General features: G+C 40.6%; 1 protein-coding gene across 3 annotated transcripts in view; it reads left to right on the top strand.

The window, feature by feature from the left end:
* The first annotated feature begins 416 nt into the window (after positions 1-416).
* TOM1L1 (target of myb1 like 1 membrane trafficking protein) overlaps positions 417-27,340 on the top strand; it is a 34,463-nt gene continuing 7,539 nt past the window's right edge. The window contains exons 1-9 of one of the 3 annotated variants that reach the window (XM_084492006.1): positions 8,208-8,367; positions 8,490-8,574; positions 10,761-10,839; positions 16,463-16,612; positions 17,060-17,179; positions 18,996-19,103; positions 20,025-20,141; positions 23,265-23,398; positions 26,595-26,655. In XM_084492006.1, the coding sequence (XP_084348132.1) occupies positions 8,310-8,367; positions 8,490-8,574; positions 10,761-10,839; positions 16,463-16,612; positions 17,060-17,179; positions 18,996-19,103; positions 20,025-20,141; positions 23,265-23,398; positions 26,595-26,655 (912 nt within the window). In that variant the 5' untranslated portion in view covers positions 8,208-8,309. Of the gene's footprint in view, positions 445-8,207; positions 8,368-8,489; positions 8,575-10,760; positions 10,840-15,202; positions 15,359-15,567; positions 15,603-16,462; positions 16,613-17,059; positions 17,180-18,995; positions 19,104-20,024; positions 20,142-23,264; positions 23,399-26,594; positions 26,656-27,340 lie in introns of those variants that run through there. The other 2 variants (XM_084492007.1, XM_084492008.1) reach the window with 2 other exon arrangements.

Genomic DNA, 27,340 nt, shown 5'->3' with positions numbered 1-27,340 from the left:
ACTGAGAAAGTAGCGATCACTTCCCTGGTGTGTAAGTAAACGTGCATCTGTATTCAGGAGCCTGCTGATGATATTGCACAATATTGCCTGTTTTCTGCAACAGATTGGAGCAACAGGAACAGCAAGAGTAACTGCAGCTCAAGCAGCCTGCTCACACAATGATGGCACACTGTTAACTGAATGAAAGCTAAGACTAAGCACTCCTTGAAGCTTATTACCATTCAAGTGAGACTAGTTAAAAAGCAAGCACTAATTTAGAGCTGGCGACCTTGAGCTGTAAGTGTTGTTTTATTAGATGCAGATGAATATGGATTTGGCTCAGCTGAGTTAAATTAGGAGTAGGCATGAACTCCGTAAAGAAATTATAAGTAACCCACCACTGCACAAGAGGCTCTGTCTGCATTGCTTTCAGTCCTCATTCCCTGCAAAATCAGAAAATTGATGGTAAGTGCACAACATCTTATAGTCCATGGGCGGTTAGAGAGCTCCAGATTGAAAGAGGCTGAGGTTGTTCTTGCCTAGGTGGTGAAACGCTAACTATATTTCAGAACATTTGTGTATAGCAACGAATAACATAATTTATCTCGGATGTCAGGAATGACATTCCTTCTCATTAACCTTAAATAATGATGAGGCCTGGTTCTATTACTATGTAGGTAGGTATGTGTACGATTGGTTTCTGTGCATATATGTAGATACAGAATTAAGATACTGTTGGAAATTTCCAAAAAACCTTGTTAGGGTTAAGAGCTTATAGCAGGTATTTATTTTATGTTTTAAAAATTCAATATACTCCAGTTAATCTACCGTCTGGTAATCCATAGAATAGTGATTGAGACAGACACTTAGCTGGTGTAATGCAGTGAAACTCTTCTGAAAGCAACAGTTAGGCTGCTTCTCTAAGATATAAGAGGCTTAGGCTCAATTCCCTGATTTACCACAGATCTCTTGTGTAACCTTGGGCAAATTTCTTATTTCGAGATCCAATAAAAGGTTTACAGGCATCGAACAAAGTTTGAATCCTGCCAATGCTCAAGTTTCCTCCACAATGCATAAGGAGAATGAGGCCGATTAAATGGAACGCAAAGTTAAAAATGCGGCAGCCAGCCCCTAAGGAGGCACCCTCAGCATCCTCACATAATTTCTATATGGCTTCAGGCAGCCACTTTTATGATAGATAGGTATAATCCTGTGTATTTCCATTGAGAGCCCTCGCGTACTGCTTACACCCACAGAGCAGCACTCCTACTGCTTACTCTTACTGCTCTTCTCAATAGTGGGCCTAGCTACTTGTGTCAGTCGTGACAAAAACATTTGTGGACAGGCACAGAAGCCAAATTTTCCAACCTTTAGTCAAGCCACAGCTGAGAGCATGTATCAAGCATCAGATGATGATGCTTAGTGCTAGCTGGATGATGCTAGCTGGAACGAGGCCTCGGAGGAGGGACGTTTGGGAAATTAATGACTAACTTTTAATCTCTCTATTGTTGCTTTATGACTTCAGTGTGGAAGTGGAAGGGAAATTAACTAAGGAGCATAGAGCACTCACATTCTATAGCAATGGGGACCACATAAGCAGCTAAAATTAATAGATGCTGTCATGCATAATTGCTGAGAGTTTGAGCACCAGAGTGCATTACAAGTGAGTACAGTGGGAAGGTTTGAGCTCTTGGAAGTTTCAAGTCTTGTCTCTGATCCGTGCAGGTGGAGCTAGGGGCGTTGTGTGGAGATGTGCCAGGCTATAAAGGTCTACCTTGCACACAAGACTGCAGAATTGGCACCTTCAGAGCAATGAAGCATGATGTAGATGCTCCTCAAGCAAGTGGTCAAGTGAGCAGAGATGTCAGCACTCATTTTGAGGCTGTGTTTAAGTTAATGGTGGAAGAAATCTTTATTGTGAACACAGTTCCGGGAATAAGTGGATAGAAAACATTTTAGGGAACAATTTTGTCTTAAAGAATGGAGGAGTGGGCCTGGTAACACTTCTAATGGCCAAAAAAAAAAAAAAAATTAAGAAAAGAAAACGAGCAGCAGAAAACATTAAATCAAATAAGAAGTATATGGCAGTGTATGGCCTTCCACGAAAATGAAGGAATATTCTGGGGAGAATTGTGCAAAAATACCATGGGACATGTAACTACGGAAGGTAAGGGTGTGAGTGAACGTGCATTCAGTACCTCATGTAACAAGTGTCATGCTTCTCACCTGTGGGACACTGTTTTGTCAAACGTTGTCTCATTATGAACTGAAAATTCCTTGCTCTGTGCTACTTGCTCCACAGCTGACATGTTTTCCTTATTCATTTTAAGTGCTGTTAAACTGCATGAAGTTCCTACCAAATCAGTGTGAACAGCATTCGTTGTCTCCATAGCAGGGACTTTTCAGGCAGGGAATTCCTGCCCAAACTGGTAGTCCAGAGCAGGCTTTTGCCTTCCTTTAAGAAAGAGTCCTTCCTTGGTGGCTTTTTAGGCCATGCCTGTCCTTCCTCTAATGCATGTTTGATTTGCACTAACATTTTTATAAGCCTCTTTGTCAAGCTCTTCCAGTTATTATTAGAATTACAAAAAAGTTGTTGTCCCTTAAAAGAGATAAAAATTAGTCTTCTACTCCATGCTATATACATGTATATGCTCAGTTTGAGTAACAGTAACTGTAAACAGCTAGTTCCTTCACTTACCCTGGCATCCCACAAACTTTTTTCTAACTAACAAACTAAGAAAATAGTGGAATTTATTTGTAGAGAATAGGGGAGTACAATGAACCTAGCAAAAATTGTAAACCAAATTAAGAACACGTATTTATAAGCTTCTTTACATTTAAAAATGAGACAGAGCAAAATCTGTTGCTATTGTTATTCTTATCTTGAGAAGTGACCTGCCCTACAATGTACTGAAAGGTACTATGTACCCTGTTCACTGTAAAACAGCTAAATGTCCCTGAGTCATTTGTTTAATCATTTCTGAGTTTTTGTGCCAGGCACCTGCCTTTTAATTTGCTACGACCAACCTGAAACATCTGTCAATTTTTTCCCCATGAATTAATAACTCTGTAATTAAAATCCAGCAGAGAGCTCAGCTGAGACTCCTGGTTAATTAGGACAGCAGATAGCCATGTGAGCAGCTTGGCATTACATTAGCTGGAGATGGCTTGGATTTGAACCAGGACTCTGGGGGTTGACACCAAGCTACCCGTTCATTGTTCGACTACCAAGCTTTTGGATATTTGTTCCAGTTGCCAGTACTTCTGCTGTGGGCAATCAGATCTTGCTGCAGTTATTTAAACCAGACTCAGTGCTGGAAAACTATTTGCTTTAAATGCGTATTTTTTCAAAGGATCTGGTTTTAGCTATTGCCATTCTCCAAATATTAAGAAAATGAGAGGACACAGTGCAGAACTAAGCTCTTGCCCAGAGCTGTTTTGCAAAGCGACAGCAGGAGTGTCACTAACAGCAACGTAACTTTCATGGTAAAGGTCATACCTATTGCTAATGTGCAAAGGTATTTTAGTTAGAGGATTTTAGTTTCTTCCAGGATTGCTTTCTACACTGATAAGTACAGTGATGTCCAAATAATCGAGGTTGTTGCTGGTACTGAAAGTATCAGTTCGATTCAGGTTGATTCCTACAGGTTCTGAGAGGATTCTTATACCACATACTTGATACGTAAGGATCTGGGAGTTGTTTCATTGATTTTTATTCTGTTCTAAAACAGTAGACAAAAATATGTTATATCATGTTTCAGTACAGCTGTGGATGTAGTTGTCCTTCTGTCTGTGCACCTCATCTGTCAAATAATTTTTAATTTTTTAAGTGCACCAATTAATAACAGAATTTTTCAAGTTTTTTCATTGGAGGCAAAGAAATCTGTATTATAGCTGAGCGAGATGTGAACAACTTTTATTATGAACTTAAATAGCTTTGAAAACAAAACCAAACTAATGTTGCAGCACACAGCGATGTACACAATGCTCTGTAGCACAGAGACACAAATTATCATAACTCAGAAAATGTCCCTGTTCCAATTGGACAATTGTGTTTTATTACTGAGCGAATTCACAAAGGAATCCCTATGAAAGAAACCTCTTTAAGTAGCCTCTAATATAAATAAATGTGTGGTGAGTTCATACATTGCTTATCAACAGCTTAAAAGTGGACCAGTTATCTGCCATTTTCCTTTGCAGACAAGATGACAGAGAAGTTCCTCACTTCTCATATGCTAGTTTGCTGTGAAGCTGAATTACCAAGTTCATTTTATTCATTTCAAATTTATTTTCAAATTAGTTTGTGACTCTTACAACATGCTATTGAAGCAGGATGTTTTCCACTTGGACGTATCAGTATTGGGGGAGAATACAGATTTGCCCAACATTGCATCAAAGCTGCAGGACAGTGAGGGTGTGCTGAGGCTGCAGGGTCCAGGAAAAGCAGCCCTGAACTGAGAGTGAGAACCTGACTTGGGCAGTCCTGCGATACCACATCCCTTCCCTCTCTTACAGTCAGAGAGCTTTGCGTTGCATGCACAAGTGTTATTGTTTTGTTTGTTTGTTTATTTTTTCCAAATGACAAGACAGCTTTATAACATTAAAAAGCTGCATCCGACCCCCACTACGTGTGCAAGAAAACTCAATGTGACCGATGGGTATTGCCTTCCCCATGCACCAGCCCTCTCTATGAGCAGCTGCAGCACAGCAGGGGGAGCTGGGTTGGACAAGCGTGCCCCTGCAGGCCACGGCCACCTCCCTGCAGCACTGCTTCCCCTTCCTCCATGGGCAAATTAAACATGCTAACGCATCTGAGGTTGGATTTCTCTCTTTTTTTTTTTTTTTTTTTTTTTTTTTAATAAAATAGTAATTACTTCAACAGATATTTAGGGATGGTTCTGTATTCCTAGCGAGGCTGGGTCTCAAATAAGACAAGCATTAATTTAATTTGCCCAAATGGCTCTTGATTAGGTTTGCTGTTATCTGAAGGCAATAAGCTAATGGAGATTATGCAGAAGGGATTTGATCTAGCCCTCTAGCTGTTTGTTCAAGCTCGGCTACCAGCACAGGACATAACCAGCATCTGGTCTAATGAGCTACAGCAAGAATCCCGCTGATCGTATCTTTGTTGTATGAGATAACAAGGAAGAATCGGACTAAAGCAGACTTCTGGTGAATGCTGGGGGTGTAAATATAACTCTTGGGAGACAGAGGAAGGAAAATCGCTGCAGAAATAAGGATTTCTTTAAAATCTCTACAGTTTTTAAACTGTACCAAAAATCGTCACCATGGTTTATAATTTACAAACAGCAAATCACAGCAGTTACAAGTCAGTATCATAAATCAGTCTACAAATGTAACAGCTATTCAAGTGAAATACTTCATCTTTTGTGTATGTACATAAATCCTTGAGAATAAGACCGAAGACTAAATAAGGTAAAGGTGTGTTTTTTCTTAAAACTAAATGATATATAAATTTTTTAAAAAAACATTAAAGCTAGATCAATTTTTTAAAAATAAATCTCTGCGTAGCTATGGCATTTAGGGATGTTATTTTTATTTGTAATTGACATGGCAATATCAACAAAATCTCTAGCACAAATAAAGTTACATTGACAAGCCTGCTTATGATGGTATAAAATGTTCAAGAGGCAGGCATAAACTCAAGAAGCAGACATAAACTATGCCACTAGGCACTTTTTTTCCAAAATATTTTCCAAAGATAAATTATTTAGCCTTACAAAAACCTTAAAGGTTAATCTCAGATTGCTAAGGATGGAGGAATTCAAGTGTACAGGTAAACTTTGTTATTGCCTGTGAGTTTACTGCAAGCATTACAAGAATTTCCAAAGCCTGTAGGTATCTGCTACCTCAGAACTGACCAGAGTAAGGCCTTTGAAACCTTAAGTGTCTTGTCAGTATTTTTAGTTGTTTTTTTTTGTTTTGTTTTGTTTTGTTTTTTAATGACATTAAGTTTAGAACTGAAATCCCACTTTGGTTCTTAATTTCAAATGTGAGATATTTGATAAATCTGCTATAGTAGAACAGAGCCCGAGGAAACCTAAACTTCACAGGGACTTTGAAGAAGCTGAAAGCTATTTTTCTGTACGTTCTTGAAAAGACTGAATATTCTTGTGCATGTTTGAGATTCTTTCCTGTTTTTGTTTTAGGCTCTTCCTCCTTTCTTGCTCTTTTTTTTTTTTTTTTTTTTTTTTTTTTGTAATGCTGTTATATATTCTATGTGTGCTTACAAAAGACTGAAAATGTCCCTTAATAATAATAATTAAGTATAATACTTCAGGTACAGTAATAGTAAAATTGTAAGGATCACTGAGTGCTAAAAACCAAGGTCTCCAGTCCAGAGGAGGCTGAGGGGTCAGGCAGGCACCCTCTGTGCAGAACCATTCCTGAAGCTCTCTGGATGTTTATAGTTCTAGACCAGTAGCTGAGTAGCTTTAAGCAGTAAATTCCAAAGAAAAAGGGCTTCATTATTTTTTTTCCTCTCAGCAGTGCAATAAAATATGCTCTCTGAAACAAGATCTGACTCAAATTGCAGGTTTAACAAGGGCTAGTTTAAATAGGCCCTTATTTCAGTTTAGGTATTAAAGAGTAAATTAAATAAACACTAACTTGCGAGGGTGTCTTTCTAAATTCTGCATCCAGGAATAAATCAAGTCTGTCTTTGATAGATGCCGTCTGGTTTGAAACCAAATGACAAGAATAACAAGCATAGAAAATAAAGACATGATCATTAGAAAAAGTCTCAAGCTATCTGATTAATGGCACCCATTTATTATATGAAGTGTGAGAAAAAGACTCAACTCCTAAATTCACTGTAAATGCAAGAACTTACAGGCAAGTTGATCAATAACTTGTGTTTGAGATGTTTGTAGGTACACAAAAAAGTATGTTCTTCTCCAGGCTTTATGTTGAAGCTGTCCAGTAGATGGGGCCATAGAGTTATGCAAAAGAAAGTGAAATGAGTTTATCTTAGGAAGAACTCTCACAATCAGTGTAAATACGGCTTTGTTAATTCATGAAATTCTAATACCAGGCAAATTACTTATTTGGTTATATCATGTTTTGATGTATGACTGATTAAGCTGTACTCAAATGCAGGTTAAAATGATTCCATGTTTGTTTGATACTGAAATAATTACAACTCTCAGTCAACAAAAACTACAGCAGAGTTTTTAATTTTCATTCACACCACATTCCTTCCCAGGTATTGTACAGGTCTGAGATAAAGCCAAACTCGTGATGAAGTGGCACAATGGAAAACGTTGGTTGTAATTGTAGCAAGAAAGTCCCACCTGTGGAAATGTGTATGCTGTGAGAGGAACGTGTTAGCGGTTCCTACACGAAGGGAGGCTTCAGGAGTGTAACTTGCATGCACTGCTTTTTCCCTGCTGCCTTGAGATCGGTGCATCAGCTCCTTTTCAGCCTGTGCTCTGGAAAGGGATAGCTGGGCTTGAGAATCGGCTGTGGGCAGCCCTGGTGATTTCACAGCAGCAGATGTAAAAGTTTGAAACGTGTGTGCATGTAGTGTGCAGCACAGTGTAGCCGAGCTCGTCGTTGTTACTGCTTCTGCTATTCCTTTTAACTAAATGAATTGCGTAATCAATTTAATCAGCAAATTGCATCAGGTAGCAGTGTAAGAGTGTGAATTCTGTTTTGCTGCACTTGCACAGCCTCCATTCCTGTTGTGCCTTACCTGAAGCGAAACTCTTACCACTTAGCACGTAAAGCTGAGCTTTAGATCAGCCCCGCTCTGAGAACAGTTCTCTAACACAGCTGAGGACACCCAATAAGTGACACGTTTTGTCCCACGGCACCGATGGCTGTCGGTGAGCGTTGCAAGGCAGACTTTTCCCTCTCAAAAACTGAAGCCCCCACGTCCCGAGTGCCACGAGGCAGAGCCCCGGGGGCAGCTGCGAGCCGCCTCCCACCGTGACCCAGAGTTTGCGGCGTGCTCGGCGGCCGGTCCCGAGGCGAGGAGGGCTGAGGGAGCCCCCCTGTGCCGCCACCGGGGGGCTCCTGGCGGTGGCTGAGGCGCCTTCCCGGGGGTGAGCCGCGCAGGCCGCGGCCGCCCGGCGCCGAGCTCACGTTTGTTTGCCCAGGCGGGGCGGGGAGCCCCTGCCCTGGGGGCGGTGCTGCCCTGTCCTACCCGGCCCGGCCCGGCCCGCTCCCGGCTTCTCACTGCTGGTACCTGCAGGCGGCTCCGCCCCGGCCCCACAAGGGAGCGCCCGGCGGGGGCAGGAGGCGAGCGGCCGGGGACGGGACGGGACGGGGCTGCGGCCGCCTCCCCGCGCAGCCAGCCGGCAGCGGCCATGGCCTTCGGGAAGGCTCCGAAGGATCCTTTCGGCACCGCCGTGGGCAGCCTGATCGGTGAGTAGCGGGGGAGCCGCGTCCCGCCCGGCCGTGAGGGGAGAGCCGGGGGGCGGCCGTGAGGGGGGAGCCGGAGGTTGCCGCTTCTCTCCCGCCTGAACCGGTCCCCCTCGGCCTTTCAGAGCGGGCGACGTTCGGAGCGCTGCAGACGGAGGAGTGGGGGCAGTTCCTGCACATCTGCGATGTGATCAACGCCACGGAGGAGGGGTGAGCCGCCAGGGTCGGGCCCGGGGGGGGGCTCGGGGCGCGGTGGGGGCTCCCCAGGGGCTGTCGCCTCCCCCCTGTACTCCTGCGGGAGGCGCGGTGTGCGGCTTTCCACGTTATAGGGACAGTTCCTAGGTCGTGCTGTGCTGCTCGAGGGCAGGACAAAGTCAAGCAGGTGGCGTGTGGTGAGTGTGTGAAGTTGCCCAAAATGAAATAACAGCGGAGAGCAGGGATCTGTGCCTGTCCCGGTGGCCCTTGCTGATTGCCAAGACTCTGAGGGATTAGGTTTGGGGGCTCTGCCCTGTGCAAGCTGTTAGCGTAGGTTTCTCACCTGCGTCTGACGTGTTTCAGGTAACCCGTGCTGCTTGTCAGGCTGAACAGGTCCCCCCCGTGCTCTGCAAAGTCCCAACTGCGAAAAGATCTTGGGCATTTGTTCCCCTGCAACACAGTTTTAAATACTGTGGCCCTTTAACTTCAGCACTGTTCCCCATGGGGCAGTGTTGTGAAGGGGCTGGCGCCTGCCCGCTGAGCTCCCCAGGTCGCGGGGCGCAGGTGGCCCCTTGCACCCGACAGCCAGGTTCTGGTCTGCTTGGTCACTTCCTTGCTGTCACCTGTAAAAGGGGGAGAAGAAAATTAACTCCTGTGTAAGAGCTCCTGCTGCCCCGCATTGCAAGCACTCACTAGCAGGGGCATATTTTAACAATGACTGGAGAGTTTTCTCCAGGGGAAAAATGTATGCCTTGGTTTCTGCACAAGTATCTTCTTTTATACCAAATTTTCCTTCTTTTCATTTTTTTTCATGATTTCATGCTCTCACCTGGGACTCTTAGAACTTGGAGGGTCAGTAATAACTCCTTTCCAGTCGCTGCCAAGAGCTACAGCACTCTTTGTCCCTCTTTGTTAGTTTTTATGTGGAGTTCCTATGCAACAGAGCTTTTTTTAATAAACTACTTCCTCTTGTGTACAGCTTATGCTTACAGAGGAGTTCCTTCTAGGCAACTACTACTAGTCCCAGTCTGTAACAGGATGTAAGGAACAGCAGAACTGCTGTGTGTAATTAGGCAAATGGTTATTTTAACATAATACCCAGCTCCTGACCAGAGCATTTCCAGATGTTTCAGAGAGGGAGCAAGAAGCAAGAGCGGTGTTGTAGTGTAGCTTTCTGCAAGGGGAAGCTTTCCTCTCCTGCTCCTATCCATCACATGCATTTTGACTTGATACCTGGTATGACAACTCTGTTGCCATAGGATAAAAAACATAAAGAAATCTTTTTTTCACATGAAGTACAACAGGTCTTTCAAACTGAAAAATGCAGTAGTACAAAGTACTCATTTACATTCGATGACTGAAATATTTTCAACAAAGATTTTTTTTTTCTTATTGAAATATTCAATTTATGCATATGGTTTCATCTTAGATTTTAGAGAGATCCTAAAGAGGTTTTAGGACATCTTGTTTTTGTTGATCATTGAGCTGGCCCTAATAGGTGTAATATCTGGGTACACTGTGCATAGCCCATATTAATCAGTCAAAATTATTTCCCACGTGGTAAGCTTGATACCATCTTCCACCCTCTTCCTCCTACATAGATGCTTAAAAGATATGGGGTGTATATATAGAAATGAAAATGACTAGGATGGAGATGCCACTATCTCTTGGGTGGAATGGGTTGTCCGTCTGTACATGGTAATTACTCAGATTAGTTAAAAGCATCCAGCAATTATAAGATTGGAAGTTAGCCAAGACACCCCTACTTCTTACAGCACTCTCAGGAAAATATTTTTGATCGCATCATATATGGAAAAATAGGTACCAGTCAACTCTTGATACGTTTAGCATTTCCTATTCCCTTTCATAACAATGAAAGTTAGGTAAGTAAATCTATTGTACAGCAGTGAAATAGTATAATTTTGGAGAAGACCCTGCAGAGAAGAATCTTTGCACAAGCGCAAGAGTAATGCACAGCCTGCAGTAACAAACCTGATTCAGTGCTTTTTTACTCTAGCTCAGTGCTGAAGTGATTTTGCTGGAATCATTGGGGCAGTTACTCTGTTTTTATGTGGGTGTAAATACAGGGATGAATTTGGTTCCATATCTCAGACCAGCATTTTTAGATCTTGGATGAAGTTATGAAGTAGAAAAAATGTCAATTTTACTGGTAACCTTTTCTATTTAATTTCTTGTCACAGACCTAAAGATGCAGTTAAAGCGTTAAAGAAGAAGCTCGCCAAAAACTGTAACCATAAGGAGATCAGGCTTACCCTGTCTGTAAGTACAGCTATATTAATATTAATTAAACACTAAGAAGGAAAACATTTTAAATGATAAGATGGCATGCAAATTAGCACTGACGTGACTCTACAGGACGTTTTCTGTCTTTGTTGTTTGTGTGTATAGCACTACCAGTGCAGGCCAGATGGTCCTCTAGTGTTCGTTTTTCCTGAATTTATCATTGCTCTTTTTTTTTTTTTTTTTTTTTTTTTTTTTTAAGTCTGCACTGAATAGGAATAGTTTGGTTTGTATTTACTCCTGTGACTGTCCGTGTGTGAGTGCTCCACCTGTTTGTGAAAGATACCAAACTTGGGATATTACATAAAAGCCACATTTGACTGTTCTATTACTCATCTTGTGGTACTGATCTTGGTTGAACTAAGTATGCTGTGTTGTGTGGTGGAATGTGTGATGCTCATTTTGTAAAAGCAAGTGTTGTTGCATACAGTAAGAAATTTGAATGAAGGGAAAACAATGGTGAGCTAAGAGAGGTAATAAGACACAGGATAAGCCCTGCAAGGTTCAGATGTTATGACTGAGGGTTAGAGTGACCGGCAATATCCTTGCTTGAAATAGATACCCTGGCCTTCAGAATATGACACTGTGTTTCAGCTTTCCCAGAGTTTGGGATTTTGGTCAATTTAAGATTTACTGGAGCACGCTAACACAGTTCTCTGTTCTCCACTGCACTGGTAATGGGGGCAGTAGCAAGAAGTTCCTAACAGTGTCCTAAGTCCAGAAGTCCCTACTTGAGTTGGTTGTGGCTGACAATAGTACAGTTGCGAGAAGAATCGTGCTGGTTTTGTTTTAAGCTACTGTGGATTTGTCTTTCATTGTTTTGTTTAGAAAAAAAAATACATATATATACACACACTATAGATATAGATACACAATTTCCTTTTTTAAAAAGTGTATGAGGGTATAGGAGGCTTGTCTGCATTAAACTGGGTACTATTATTCACAGGTTTGGTATTTGTTGTGCAAAATAGCTATCTGTATCAATACATGCTGAGAAGTAATTAAGGAAGATAAGTGATTGATAGTGTTGAATTTTAGGTCACTTAGCAATTGCCTAAGTGTCACTTGACCAGTTAGAGATGCAGATAAATGTGTTGCACATACCAATGTATACCTTCAGCTCATTCCACTTCCGCACTTATTCCCTGATTTCCTCCTCCCCTGTCTCATGAGTCACCTTTTTGCGTGTTCTATGTGTTTGCATAACAGAAACACTCGGTTTCCGCTGCAGTTGTAATCCCTGTATCAGATCTGCATGCTTTCTCCTACAGTCTTCATGCACCTTAATCCTCTGAACATCTGATACGGTCAACTGCAGTTTTGATGGTCCAGTGCTTAAGATTTCAGAGTCTTTAGTTGGATATTTACTCAGTAGACATGCTCAAGGTGCTCTTCTCAGAGAAACAAGAGAAGGATCATGTGCCAGGTGTATCCAAGGAAAAGCTTTGTTGTATTTACCTGGAAGCTTTTTGTATTTGCTTAGAGGTGGAGTGTGTACCGGGTTTCAGTTGTGCTTCTAGTTCAGCACTTTCTCACGGTCTCTGTACAGTTGCAGGCTCTTTCTCCGTGTCTGTTCTCACCCACTCCCATGTACACACGTAGCCATGTCTGCCAGGCAATCACAGGTTTTTGGCCTAGCTTCTGTTCCTTCTCTGTGTGTTCCTTACCAATTTATTTATTTATTTTTAAATAAGTGCCAACCTTTCCTCTAACTCTTTCCCTGCTTTTGTTCTTCTGTAAGACCTTCTGTCCTTGCCTCCTTTCTTTTTTTTTTCTCTTTTTCTACCTGTAGTGCTATCAGTTTAGCACACGTAGAACCTTTCCTTTGATCTCATTGCTAGCTATGTATTACTTTAACTCCTTTGTTCCTAAATCAGTCCTTCTGTGTGCTATTTTTCTGTTCTGCTTTCTTGATTACATGAATTACATTGTTCCTGTTTCTCATTTTGAAATGCTTGGATTGGAACAATAAGTCATTGCAAGCGGAAAAAAACACTTAATTTTCAGTTTCTAAAAATAAAAAACTAAAAAACAACACACAAGACCCTCAACTATTACCTTATAAAAATCCTTCATTTTCTCTCAGATTTTTCCAAAAATGAGATCTCGTTTTTTAAGAGCTGTGCTTTAATTTAATAAAGCTTTGCTTTATTGCTTGTCTTTCCTGCAGTAAATGGTGTATTTCTGCTTTTGAGACTCTGCATCGGATTGTCTTTACTACCTACAGTAGATGGAACTATTAGAAGGAAACAGGTCTAGGAGCCACTTTTGCTTTGAAATGTTCCTTGCTACACATCTGTCTACTCAACTGTAAAATTTTGGCATTTAGTCTTTCTAATGAAACTGCTTTCTAAAGGGTTTCCTTCCCAGAGAAGGTACATGGAGTGAAATGTGAAAGTCATTGTCTGAAGTAGTATGACTGCATGGGTTAGCCCTGATTCTGTCATCAAGACATGTTAAATCTCAGCAGTGTCTGCCTCCTCGTGTATCTTAGATGAGTATTTATTTACTTGCAGGAAGAAGGGTGAGTGCCAGCTGTATAATGTGTTGGCTGTGCCTTAACTCCATGTACTCTGATCTAGGGAAGTTACCTGGTGCTTGTGAAGTCACGTGGATCGAGGTGTATGCATGTCAGGCTGTGAAGCTGCGTTGTGCTGTCAGTGATAAAGCCAAGTGATCAGGCTTGGCAGTGCTGATTTCACAATCTGGGAATGAAGAGGATTAGAACTTTTAGGCAGGAATCCAGCAAAATGTGTATGTGTTATCTGACTCCTTATGGTTAATAGGCTTTGGATATGTAAAATCTGTTTACGTAGTGAATGCTGAGACACCTGTTCAGATGTCTCTGTAGATCTCCCTTGATTTTTTTAAAGCATTTACTGCAGTGCCCTAGTTCTGAATCTTCTAAGGTCTTAGGAACTGAACATCACATGGGGGAGTCATTTATTAAATGTGTCCTTCTCTGCACCTGTGTTAACATACATACTTACATCTAAAGCTGTGAGCAGAAATGTAAGATTTTATTGCACTTTATGGTGCATATGGACAAAGAAGAAAATAAAAGATATTCAGCGGGAGCAAAAGTAATCTGTATTTCAATGCGTGTTTTTTTTGTTTGCTTGTTTGTTTTAATTCAAGACATTCTGAAAAATCAGTGTTTTGAAATGCAAAAGTATCTTTTAGGAGTTGGCACCTAGAAATAGCGTCTGCTGTTCAAAACCTCTACTGGGTAGGGCATCACTACAAATTTAGTAGAGTATAATCCTGGAGAGGAATTGACAACTTACTGCTCAGAAATATTAAAAGGCAAACTGTTTGTTTGTGTTTCTTGCGTTCACATCAGGTTTAAGAGGTATTTGTTGCAGACTAAATCCATTCACTACAGCTTTTGGGCAACATCTGGCTGCTTCAGATGAGCAATTAGCCCTACTGGATTCTTAGTAAGGCCTGTATTGATAAGGAATATAGTTGACTTTTCTTTTGTTATCCTCCGTAACTTCTCCTATCATGTTTCTGCCATACAGTTTTTAACAGTTTGCCTTTTATCATCTCAGTTTTCTGTGAACCCCAGGGCTTTGCCTGTACAATTCTCCCTCCTTCCTGCTCAGTGCAGCTCTCTTAGCTGGATGTCTGATATCAGCTAGCCTGGAACATAGCAGCTCTGTCAGTTCCAGCAATCATCCAGGGGAAGGTTAATGAGTTGATTCAAGTTAATTTGCCATTTCTGTTATTAGAACATGTTTCTATTGAGATTCCGTTGCGCTATGTGAAGCACTGCTTGATTTGGCCCCCTTGGATCCATTTGTTCCAATGGAACTGCTCGGGAAGGTGCAGTCCTATTTGCAATGATAAATAACCATATTGAAATTCTAATGAAAGGTGTTATTAGTATGAAAGTGGCTTGTTCGTGAATGGTCCAGTTAAAAATAATTAAGTCAAATTCTTCTTTCTCTTACGCCAGCTTAGTTTCACTGTAAGTGGGCTGGACTGGCATAATTGAGTGGAGGATCTAGCCCATTAGCTTCAGTACTTTCATTCAGAGGGTAAATACTCGGTCCCTTATATAAAGAATTAATAATAGGGAGTAGCATACCGAATTTCCCATGCACTGGGCTGAAAATGTTCTACACAAACCATCTTTGAAGTACTGCACAGGCAAATGACTTGGCTTATTAGCATGTGTTTCATGTACTCTTTCAAATGAAAAATAATGATTTGAGCCAAGATTTTTTGTTAATTATCTCTCAGTTATTTTGCACAGCAGTCTGCCAGTGTCTCTTTGTTCTACTCTCTTTTTATTTCAGCAATATATCTTCTTCTGGTCTTAAGCATCTTCTCCCATAAGTTCCTGATAACGCTGGGAGGAAATCCCGAAGTCCTGAGGCTGGAAAATGAGTTACTAAAATGACTTCAACGTAGCCAAATATAGTCCACCCTGAATAGGAAAGCGTATTTAACATACTTAATCATGATTACAGTAGCATTCTTAAAAATCTATGTATCCTTTTGCAAATACATCCTGTCTATTCTATTGCATGATTCAGGGGAAGTTTTATGACTAAAACCACAACATTTTACAAACTTCTGTGAATTCTGTCCTTTGCTTTCACTTTTCCATTCTCACTCTTAAAGTGGGAGAGAAAATAAAAATCAGGATGATGAGTTAAAAGCACAAGTGATTATTTTTCTTTACGTGAGGTGTCATAGTCCTCTGGTTGGCCTTCAGATTTAAGCCAGGCGAGGTGAGTTCTGTTCTTAATTCTGCACATGATCCTGTTGGCCTCAGTTTCAGAACAAATCTTGTATGGGGCTGATTTCAGGTGGCTGGGACATACTGAAAGCCTTTGATCGCTCTTCTGTAACATGGGAATTGCATCCAGCTACTTCCAGTGTACAAGGGAGAAGTCTTACATCACGGTGACATGCCTCTGTACTTGGTAGGGCAGACATGCTGCTTGCAGGGATCCCATTATGAGCATTCCAGGCAGTTTTTAAAGTAGACTCCTTTTGTGAAGATGAAACTGACAATTGGAACAATTCACTTGTTTTGCTTCAAATCAATGTGACCTTTAAAACACATGGAGAAATTGTACTCTGAGTAGTTGAATTTGTTCTTTTCTGTTTTTTCATTAGTCTCTCACTTTAGAGGACAGATTAGAAGAGATGCATTTAGATTCTGAAGAGCTCTCTGGGAGAAGAAAACAAGCTTACTATTAGACTAGGGTACCTGTTTGCTAGGCATTGAATTAATTCTGTTACTGAATCTGTACAAGTCATTTTTTCAGGCCATGGACAGATTTCACACTATTTAAGTACTGCATGTTCAGTAACTGCTGTGACATGCTTCTCTGTTAAAATAGTCTAATTCTGAGTAACCCATTTTATTTCCTATATGCATAGGAATAGCAAGATATATGGTGAACTTAAGTTTCCTTCTAGTAACGTCCTCAGACAAGGTGGTAAGAGGGTTGGCAGTAGTCCGTTCATATCCATTAGTACTTTTTCTTCACAACACCTTGGAACAATTTAAACAAAAATAAACAAAAGCACTCAAGTTTTTCTGTTCATAGCATCTTTGTAACAGAAGTTTTTGTATGCACAGCTGCTTGATATGTGTGTGCAGAACTGTGGTCCTAGATTCCAGTCTTTAGTTGTGAAGAAAGACTTTTGTAAGGACAAGCTGGTGAAACTACTGAATCCAAGATACAACCTGCCAATTGACATGCAGGAGAGAATCTTGACCTTCATCATGGTAAGTCTAGAGTAAACAGTGATTGTTTTGTCTCTGCTGTATGGTAAAGATTTAATGATACAGCCAACTTCTGTACTGCAGTGTATTCATGGGAACCTCTTCCTAAAGTGGACTTTATTCCTCTGCATCTGCTTCATGTAGGAGTAGCACAGTGTGAAAGACAAAAAGAGAGAACTAGAAAGAGTCCTGGGAAAATGTCAACCTCCACTTTTTATGTTCCCCTCACAGCCTGTGTATGCATTTCCTCTGGGTGTAAGCAGGGTGACAGCGAACTTCAGAGCTTTGGTGGTGGTCCTCCTGTTTTGAGTGGAGTTAGTTGGATTGGGTGGAAGGAGAAAATGTTCAGTTCAGGGAATCACTTGCCTTTAGGACTGTATGTTTTAGAAGGGCTTGTCTGACCCTACTGACCGTCCATTTCTGTGACTGTTACTGTTATTTCAAAACCAGACATGGGCTCGAGGGTTCCAAGGAATGGTGGATGTGACCGAAGTAAAAGAAGTTTATCTAGAATTGCTGAAGAAAGGAGTGGAGTTTCCATCTGCTGACACCAGCACAGGGGGACCTAAGGTGGGGATACACAAGGATACTTCATTAAGTTATTGTAAATCAGAAACAGGATGTGTTAATTGTATGAGCTCTTTGGCACAGAAGGTGTGTTTGTTTTTGTTTTTCAAATGCTCCAGGGCAGCGTATGACCAAACTACTTGAACACGTGAGCAGAAATCAGTTTCAATTATAACAGCTAAGATAACAACAAAGAAACTTGGCCTATATACTAGTGTCATTTTATTTCAAGCCACAAATTAGCAAATATGTTCTCAAAACAGAAGTGTGTGTCTCTTAAGGCTTCCAAAGCATTTAAAGAACTGCAATGTTTTCAACTAAAATGATTAAGATTTTCATGAAAGCACATACCATTCAAAATTTGAGCATTGATACAATCATAGAATGATTTGGGTTGGGAAGAAACTTAATGTTCACATGGTTCCATCCCCTCTGCCACCAGTGGAGACACCTTCCACTAGATCATGTTGCCCAGGGTTTCATCCAGTCAGCCCTGAACACCTCCAGGGAAGGAGTGTCCACAGCCTCTCTGGGCAAGCTGGTCCAGTGCCTCACCACCCTCATAGTGAAGAATTTCTTCCTAATATCTAATCTAAATCTATTCTTTTTTTGAGTTTAAAGCCATTACACTTTGTCCTGTCACTACACACCCTGGTGAAGGGTCTCTCCCCCTCTTTCTTGTAGGCCCCCCTTTATTTATTGTAAAGCTGTAATAAGGCCTCATTGGAACATTATCTGTGTTTAATTTTTAAACCGAGAGTGGTGTAAATCTGTAAGACATCTCTCCATTTGTTTGCACATCTTATACACAATAATATTTGACCTTGTGGCTAATCTTTACCTTTGTTATTTAAGCATATATCATAGATACCATTGTGTAGTGTCTAGGATAAATTAAATGTAAATATGTTCTGAGTGTTGAACAGTGGCTAAAAATACAGTACATGCTTTACAACAATTCTCTTCAGAATTTGTTTTCTAGTAGAAGAGTTTTCACAAGACTTGGGAAAGTGTGAAAGCATTCACCATTGGGTAGAACCTTGCACTTATAGAATTAGTTGTCTGTAATCAGTATAGACAGGAATGACTCAATTACCATGAGTTTGATTTGATGACTGAATAGTGAAGTGTGCAAAAGCTCGGGTATTTATGGCTGTTTGAACAAGCTGTGTTGTGAACATTTGAAAGAAAGTGCTTTCACTGGACAATAAATCTTTCCCCACTGATTGCAGTAGAGACAATTCTGTGTACCACATATATCTGTCCATTAAAGTCAGTCACAAACCTTCCGTTGATCTAGGCAGCGGCAGACCTGAATGCAATTTTTAGTTCAGTCTCTAAGAAATGAAGGATGTGACCTATGCAGTTTTGTGCAGGGTCTTTTTTACTGCAGTCAGTTCAACTGTAATACGAATGGAAACACCCCAACCTTGTCTCTGCTTCCAGGCGTGAATGTATTCTAAACTAGTCTTTGCTGTAAAATTGCAGTGGCACTTTAGGAAGGACTCTCCCTGTTCTCCCTGGCTTCAGAGGTCAAGGAGACAGCCTGTTCTTAGCCATTCCCATTTTATCTGTGATGGGATTTGCTAGCAAACCCATTTAAAAGATACTTGAATTCCAAGCCTGATTTCATTACAAAGTAGCTATTAGATTTATTCTTATAAATAGACCTTGCTCAACAAATTCCCTGGGAGCATTGATTATGCGAAAGCTAATGCCCAGTGTCTAGTCTGACAGAGACGTTTTGTAGCACTCTCATCTGGATGTCAGTTCCAATTCTCCTGTTAAACTCAAGCTCTGCTCTTTTGTCTTTTAACAGTCTTCATCTCAGCATCCTACAAAGTCATCACCATCTTCTGCTAATCCCACCAAACGGACCTTATTGCCTCTTCCCACGGGCCCAACATTACTGTTGACTGCTGAGCAGGTACATTACTACAGGTTTGGAGGGGAGGGGGAGTTTCTGCTTAAAATGTGCTGGTGAAATTCTCCTGAAAATGCTTTACGTGGTGGTTTGCCAAAGCAAAGCACGCAGAAATCACTTGGATAAATGCCAGGTTGTACCCAGCCAAAAAGTGGAATCATTTGCTTGAGCATGAGAATTTCTCACGATCTCTTATGATGTTGTTATGCAAATCAATAAAAGTTACTTCTAAGATAAGAGAGAAAGCCAAACTTACTTTTGCATAAGACTAGTGTCTTATGCAAATAAGGGATTATTCTTAGAAAGAAAAGGACAGTTCATTTCTGTTCCTGCTTGGCCTGTAGCTAACTAAAAAGAGTAACAGTCTTCTCAATAGTGAGAGGCACTAAACGTGCAGAAAACAAGTAGTGTTATCACAGAATCACAGAATTTTCTAGGTTGGAAGAGACCTCAAGGTCATCGAGTCCAACCTCCAACCTAACGCTAACAGCCCTCCACTAAACCATATCCCTAAGCTCTACATCTAAGCGTCTTTTGAAGACTTCCAGGGATGGTGACTCCACCACTTCCCTGGGCAGCCTGTTCCAGTGCCTCACAACCCTTTCAGTGAAGAAGTTCTTCCTAACATCTAGCCTAAAACTCCCCTGGCTCAACTTAAACCCATTCCCCCTCGTCCTGTCACCAGGCACGTGGGAGAACAGGCCAACCCCCACCTCGCTACAGCCTCCCTTGAGGTACCTAATCTTAGTGTGATTGGACATAGAAAAGCTGAGATAATTCATATTTTCAAGGGATGTCACTGGAGTAAAATAATGCTAATTAGCTATTTTATACCTAATGGGGAAGAAAGTACATATTAGAGGTAAGAATTATTCTGCTCACTCTGTTCACCTGCACAATATTCTGTCATGTTGAACTGAACAGATTGGGAAACTGTACAGTGAACTGGATATGGCAAAAATGAATGTGAGAGTCATGTCATCAATATTAAAAGAAAATGTTCCTGGCTCTGAAAATCCGGATGATATGAATCTTTTACAGGTATGCACTAACTCTGTCATAGGAACTCTTTGTTTGGTCAAAGCTGATTTTAGAATATGTTGTACCCTTTCTCATAACATCTGGATTCAAACTGCAAAATGGAGACCAAACTCAGGTTTCAATCTCTGATTTCGCTCAGCTTTCTCTTGTCTCCTTCACCTTCCTCTGACATCTAGATAGTCGTGACAGGACAAAACAGTTTGCAATATAAATTCAAGCTCTAGGGAATTCCAAGGGCAAAGGAATTTCATAATGGAGCGTTCTCTGTTAGGGCTGTTTGACAGAACATGCTTGAGAACATTCCAGGTGAACACAGCTGCCTTCTGGGAAAACAGGTGATGACACAATCTCTCATCCATCCTGGAGTTTGCAGGGCTCTCTTTATTATTACCAGTACCTTAAAGGCAAACTGAAGGGCAGTGAAGAATACGAAGCCTTGGTTTTGTGTGCATGACCTCAAAGATTGGGAGCTTGCTGTGCAATAGGTGAAGCCACGTGCTGTTTAAGTGTAGCCTGAAGGAAGCGTATTGCAATAGTCATTTAGATTTGATAGCGAATATACATACGTTCTATTTGCTCAGGCTTTTTTCTGTTTTAGAGATTAAAAATGTAGTATTACTTTAGTATTTCAGTAGTGATTTATCTTAAATGGACTTTTTGCTGTTTCATATTTTCTGCAAGAATTCAAAAAGCTTTTATCACACCTTTCTGTTTCTAAACTTACCCCCAAACTTCTGTGCAAAGGAAACATTTTTGGTAATTTGTCAACATCAAATGTATTGAAGAACTGATGTAATTTTTACAAGCCTTTGGTGTGGTTGTCATGCCCCGTGAAGAATTATTCCTTCGCAAGGAACTTTTTATTGGGTACTATTGGTTTGCCTTCAGGGTTGTGCTGTTCAGCTGTGTCCTTTTATGGATGGGTTCTCACTGAGATACGGAGAGCAGTAGTTGACCCTGTGTCTCATCGTCAGTGACGGGCAGCACTGCTGGCCTGGGGGAACCAGATAGGAGACAATCCATCTCTCAGCTGTTTCTGCTCCCCTGGAAATTCCTGACATCACCACCACTGTCTCTTTTGCAGAGCTCTGTGGAGCTGCTGGTCCAAGGAGGTAGAGGTGAAACAGAAAAAGTGTTGTTTCCTGGCTCCTACAGCGTGGCCCTTCTGTGTGTGGGTACGCGTATTAGGTTGCCCACAGCAAGGCAGTGGATTCTTATTGGCACTCCCAGTAATAAAATTGTTGGCAAAAGGTTGAGGACAGGGTGTGGAGTTCCCATTTGTGGGGGAGTGCCTAAAAACTCATTCCTTCTATGTTAGTTTCACTGTTTTTTTTCTCTATGCACTGAGTGGTACAGAACAGCAAGCATGGCTAGCCTATTTCTTTAACTATGTTTAAAGTGCCCGTTTGTTTGTGGCTCTACCTGGATTGCTTGGATTAGGCTTTTGTTGTTGGAGAACAACGTCCTTTATTACAAGAGCTGCTTGTTTAGGCTTTGAGTGAGTTGGAGATGAATATCAGTCCTACTGAGTATCCAGGGTTTCTTAATGAAAAGTTTAACAGGGGAAACTTTATCAGTGCAGCATACTTTCAGTTCTGTAGCTTTGTTAGTGACTAGCTCCTCCCTTTCTCCACCCTGTTCTACACAAGGCTTAAGATAGCAGATTTCTCTTAAAATACTGTGCTTACCAGTAAGAAAAGTTCAAGAGCAGCTGAAAGCCAGTATCAACCAAAAGAAGTAACAAACACTTGTACTGGATAGGGAATAGACATACTTGATGGACATGCAGGAATTTAGGTCCAGATCATCAGCTGGTAAGCATTAGCACAAATTTGTTGGAATCACTGATTTTATATCAGCTGGTAGTCCATTGTTGTAACACTCCAGTTTTCAGAACATTAGAGTACATGTTTCATGGTGAGTAGGAGCAAAGCCTAGCAAATTCATGCTTGAAATGAGCATCTCAATTTACTACTTATTGCATATTGATTTTTTTCAAAGGAACCTGTCTGCCTGTATAATAGATCCATAAGAAATACACATTTTGGAATGGGGTTAATGTAATAAGGTGTGGAGTTGAAGAGGTTTAAAATTTAATTACGTGCATTAAACTGAATACATTTTTGTGTGTTTTATCCTGGGCTGTGAAAATATAATACCAGGAGATATAGTACTGTGTAATCCTTACACAGATTTGGCTAAGGGGCATAAAATATCCGTTTACACAAGTTCCATGTAGATTTTTTTGTGTATATGTTTTCTGAGAAAAATCAGATCAGTTTGAAAATAATGGCAGAGCACTTTTTGAACAGCTGTGTGCAAACAGAGTAAGTCCTGTCCCCCCCCTTTTTTTATTTTTTCCTTAAGCAGAGCCAGGCAGCATTTGCAAAATCTGCTGTGGAAAAAAGATTTTGGATGAGATAAAGCTCTTGATGCTAAAGAATGTGTTCCTTTGAACATGCAAAATCTGCAGGGGGGAGGAATGTAAATAAACTAACTTCCATTTCAATTGGCGATAATGCAAAAATCTACTCAGTAAATCCTCATACATCTCCTGTCAGGTGATTCTGCTAGGTTTGTGTAGCTTTCTCAAAAAGTGCATGAATTAAGTGCATCCAAACCTCCCCACTCAGAGGAAGAGGCACAGACTTGTGTCACAGAGCACTTTTGTCCTGTACACTACTATTGTCTTTTCTTCAAGCAGATGTTGAACCAGGATCACGTTTGTTACAGCCATGTGAAGTGTCCTACTGTGTTTAATCAGCTTCAATCAGACTCAAATCAAACGTGCTCTGCATCACCCAGAGGGGTCTTCATTATTTTGCAATTTGAAATTTAGACTTCAGAGACAGATGGATCTTCAGAAATGAAGGTCGTGGGTAGGGGCTCCACAGGGGTAGGAGTGCTGGCAGTGATGGTAGGAGTTGTCAGCCTGGCTTTGCAGAGATCAAAGACATGAAAATTACGCTATTTGCAACTCTTGGTATGTGTGTGGTTTGTATAAATGAAGGGATGTTACCTGTGAGTCTGCAGTACTCGACTGTCTTATCATTCTTCTCTAGAACTGACAAATTAGGAGACCACAGTTGTGATTTATTTTTTTTCTTCCCCTCCCTCGGGCAGAAACTGTATAAGACCTGTCGGGTGATGCAGGAGAGAATCATGGAATTGTTGGTTACAGTGGAAAATGAAGATGTGATAGTTGAGTTAATACAAGTAAATGAAGATCTGAATAATGTTCTTCTGGGACACGAAAGGTAAGTACAGGGTCTCTCTTCTCACATTTGGTGTCCTAACTGGATAAGCACGCTTAATGGATACAGGTGATCTATGTGACTAATGCTGAACCTTTACAAGGAGACGTTTCTTTCCTTAAATCCAGAAAAGAAAGTTGACAACAAAAGGAGAAAATTGTTTATTTGCCTTCCCCTAAGCACTTCAGAAGCAGTTAATAAGCTAGTTAGAAAACTATTAGAATGTGGTGAAACAAGTTAACAGCATAGACAGGAAATTAGGTGGAGGCACACAAACAGAAATAATTTTAGAATTTGATGCTCCTTTCTGGTTGAGCACAGTGAATTTGCCATCAGTTTGCTACAAACCCTTTGGTCCTGGTGATGGTCCTTACTTTTGCTACATGTATACACTTCCAGGAAAGAATATTTGCTGTCCTTTCTGAATAACTTGGACAGCTTTACTGCAGAAATCAGCCATGGAACAGCATTCAGTTTTATTGCATGCTTAAGAGAGTCACTTGCTTTTCTCAACTGAATTGAAACAAGCTGTTCTACCTGCCTTACAGCAGAAAATGTTTTCTTTCACGCATGGAAGCACTGCAATACTTCTGTTGACATCCTTTGTATTTGCCTGTTATATCAGTGGTAGCATGAATAGATGCTAGCAAAAAAGAAATCAAATTTAAACTCAAAATTTCAGTATTATCCCCCAAAGTATCACAGTGAATATACTCGTGGAGTGCATTCTGGTTTAATAGGAACTAGCCTTCCATGTTAAGTAGTTTATGTCCTCCTTGGCTAGGAAATATTCTAGAAATACTTTTGTAACAAGGACAATGGTTCCAGGAACAAATTATAATTTGCTTTATGCATGTGAAAAACAGGATCTTCTAGGGAGACCTGAAGAGTTCACTTACAGGGTTTGGGTGAATTTAAGTCCATTACATAATTCTCTATCCCTTACTTCTTATGTCAGTCAATAGATAGGCATTAAGGAGACAAATTTTTCAGGTAGCAGTCCTTGTACAGAATGCTATAAACTTCTGACAGGTGTTAGAGGTAAACTGATTTCCCTTTACTTTGTTCTAAAACCTGGACGTATGAGAGAAATGTGTTAGAGGGTATTCATGTAGTGCAGGATAAAGGAAAGAAAGGGCATTCCTAACAGATACTTACCTTACCTGTAGTTTTTAAAGCAATGATTTTCTAAGACCCTTGTTTAAGTCACGCAACACAAAGCAAGAGTCAGGAGTTTAACATGCTTCGCTTCAAAAAGTGCTTCCAAGGTAACAACTAGCTACACTGCTGCCATTGAAATCCTTTCCCCTTCTGAGCAGACAGTGAAATTCCACATCTTTATTCTTGTTCTTCAGTGTAAATGAAGAATGCTGGGCTCAGTTGTGCTCCTAGTGTCATTCCACAGGGAGAAATTGCATGCTCTAAGATCTATTTTAATTGAAGTAAGCATTTTAAATATTGCAGTATGTGTTCAGAGTTGGGATGATTCCTTTGAGATGCATAGATGAGATACTATGAACAAAAAAAAATGTAGTAACTTTTTGGTATCAGGCTTCATCTTGAAGGTCAGAGGGCTGTCAGGAAAAAAAAAAGCATTTTGTAAAAATGTTGGTGTGGCCACTTGACGGTTGTGGTTATGACTATGCTATAAGGAGCTGAGCTAATAATGTACACTTCGTAAGCCTATGACCCTTCTGCCAGCACAAGAAAGCCTGGACCTTCAGAGTATTATCACTACCTTTAGTATTCAATTTATTACTCATACATAACTTTTCCCTGGAAGACTGCTGACATTCAGATGTCTTAACGATTAAACACAATAGATGTGGAGAGCTTCATCAGCTTTCCTTTTTAAACCTCTTCTGACTGCTACACTGAAAACCTACTTATTCCTCTAAGTGTCGTGGCACAAACTTTGGGCCTAATCTTGACATCATTTAGTTTTCACTTATTCTTGTGTCTCCAGCAGTGTCATCACATCTTGCACTAACTCTTGAAAGAATTCTGTCTTCACTTCTTGCTTTACAAAGTGTTTAATTTTAGTAAAGCAAAAATAGAATTCTGTTGAGCATCTGTAAATCCATGTGAGTCAGGAGTGGGGTTATATTTTTAAGATTGAAGAATGCTAGAAATGCCAAGAACTTCTTGAATTATGAATAATTCAAAAAATTCCTTTTAGAAGACACCAGGTGATTGAAGGAGCAATTATAGGCCATTGTGAAACTGGACAGAACACTTCTGTATTTTAGTACTGTGATGTTAGGGGTTGTATGTAGCAAGTCTTTGTGAGTGCAGATGCATTTGCACTTTACAGTTGTTTACGCATTAAAATTTCATTAATGTTTGTTGTGAAAGATTTGTTTTTGGATCTCCCTCTGACCAATGAGATGTGTAAAGGACAATCTGATTTTAACTAGTTGCTTCTGTTTCATACTGTGTGCATTGTTTGAAGACAAGTCATGCTGCATTCTCTGTTTCTGATTGTTAGTGCAGAGTCCAAATTAAGTAAGGAGCAGTCACCATTGTGCAATAAACTGGCCTCATATATATGTAACAATAACTCCCTCTAGTGGCCTTAGCAACTTTTAATTACTTAGTGTATTTCAGATAAATAGTTGTTCTGCAGTTTGTTTGGTTTTTTCTTCTGTTCCTCCCTACATATATATTATCTTTGTGGGACTCACCAGTATGGTAACCCTGAATACCAGGCGCAGCTGTGCGGACAGACTTCATGTCCATGCCCCCTTAAGGATCCAAGACCCTTGCTTCTCTAGCAGATGGGCTGTACAGGTGCTGAGTATCACCTGACTGGGCCTCAGTCATCACCTTCTTGGGACACAGTTGGTCAGAGGGAGCCAGATTTGGCACAGTGCATGTTCACCATCAGTTGTCTGGTATGAACAGAGGCAAACTTTGTCAGCTGTGCCTTGGTTTGTTTTGGAAGAAACAGATGGCTGTCTCCAAAAGTGAGCCCAAGGACAAGCTAACTTGGTAGTGTAGATCATTAGAGGACCACAGCCCTGGAGTAAAATGAATCAGATTTTCAGCACAGCAGTGCCCCAGAGAAAAACACCTGTAGTGCTTGTCTGGTGTCTATCTGCAGTCCTTTGATAATCAGACTTTGGTTGCAACTGCCAGCTTCTTACGTAGCACATTTCTGTAATTTCAGAACAAACCTCTAGCTTTGTAATTTTAACAGGTTCTCTCGAAACAGAGTTCGTTTCTTGGAGAATCAGAGAATACAGCGTGAACGTGAAGAGGTGAGTAACAATAAGTGAAGTTGTGAGCTGCGGGACTATAAACTTTCCTATTTCTGTTCAGTGTGAAAAATCTTTCAAGTATAAGCAACATTTTATTCTCTAATTGAGAGGTATAGCCTGCTGTCTTCAGCAGGATGATACTGCTCTTACTGATTTTCAGAAGTCTCACTTGCAGAATTCCATGTAAATTTTGTAACTAAAGTAACAAACAATGTCAAATCTCAGATGGAAGCTTAATGGAGAAAAATGAGGCAAAGAGAAAGAGAGAGATATTCAAATTCCATTTTATTACCTCTATAGCTAAGCACAATTAGTTATCTGCCTTATATGAAGTGGGGAACTATGTTTTATTTCACTTTTTTGCTGTAAGTATTTACATACCAAAATACTACTAAACTATCCGAATTCACTGTTACTGATGTTTTTTTTCTCTCTGTGAAGTTGAAGCCTTTTGAGTTGTGAATAATGGCTCGTAGCAAATCTGACTGTCCTTTATCAATTGATCATTATGGTTGTTAATTATATTGCCCAAAGTAGTTTTGCATGTTTCAGCTTCTCGTAAGACATAATTGAACAGTCATCTAGGGCTCAGAAGGAAAATGACAGCATTGTGAATGCTGAAATACAGCTGATAATTATTAAAGAAAGGCAGAAGACAATCTTTTTTCCCTTGAAAAACTGCTGT

Source organism: Aythya ferina (genome assembly GCF_964211825.1).
Source record: "Aythya ferina genome assembly, chromosome: 18".
NCBI lineage: Eukaryota > Metazoa > Chordata > Aves > Anseriformes > Anatidae > Aythya > Aythya ferina.
This window is presented reverse-complemented; position numbering and strand designations above follow the sequence as displayed.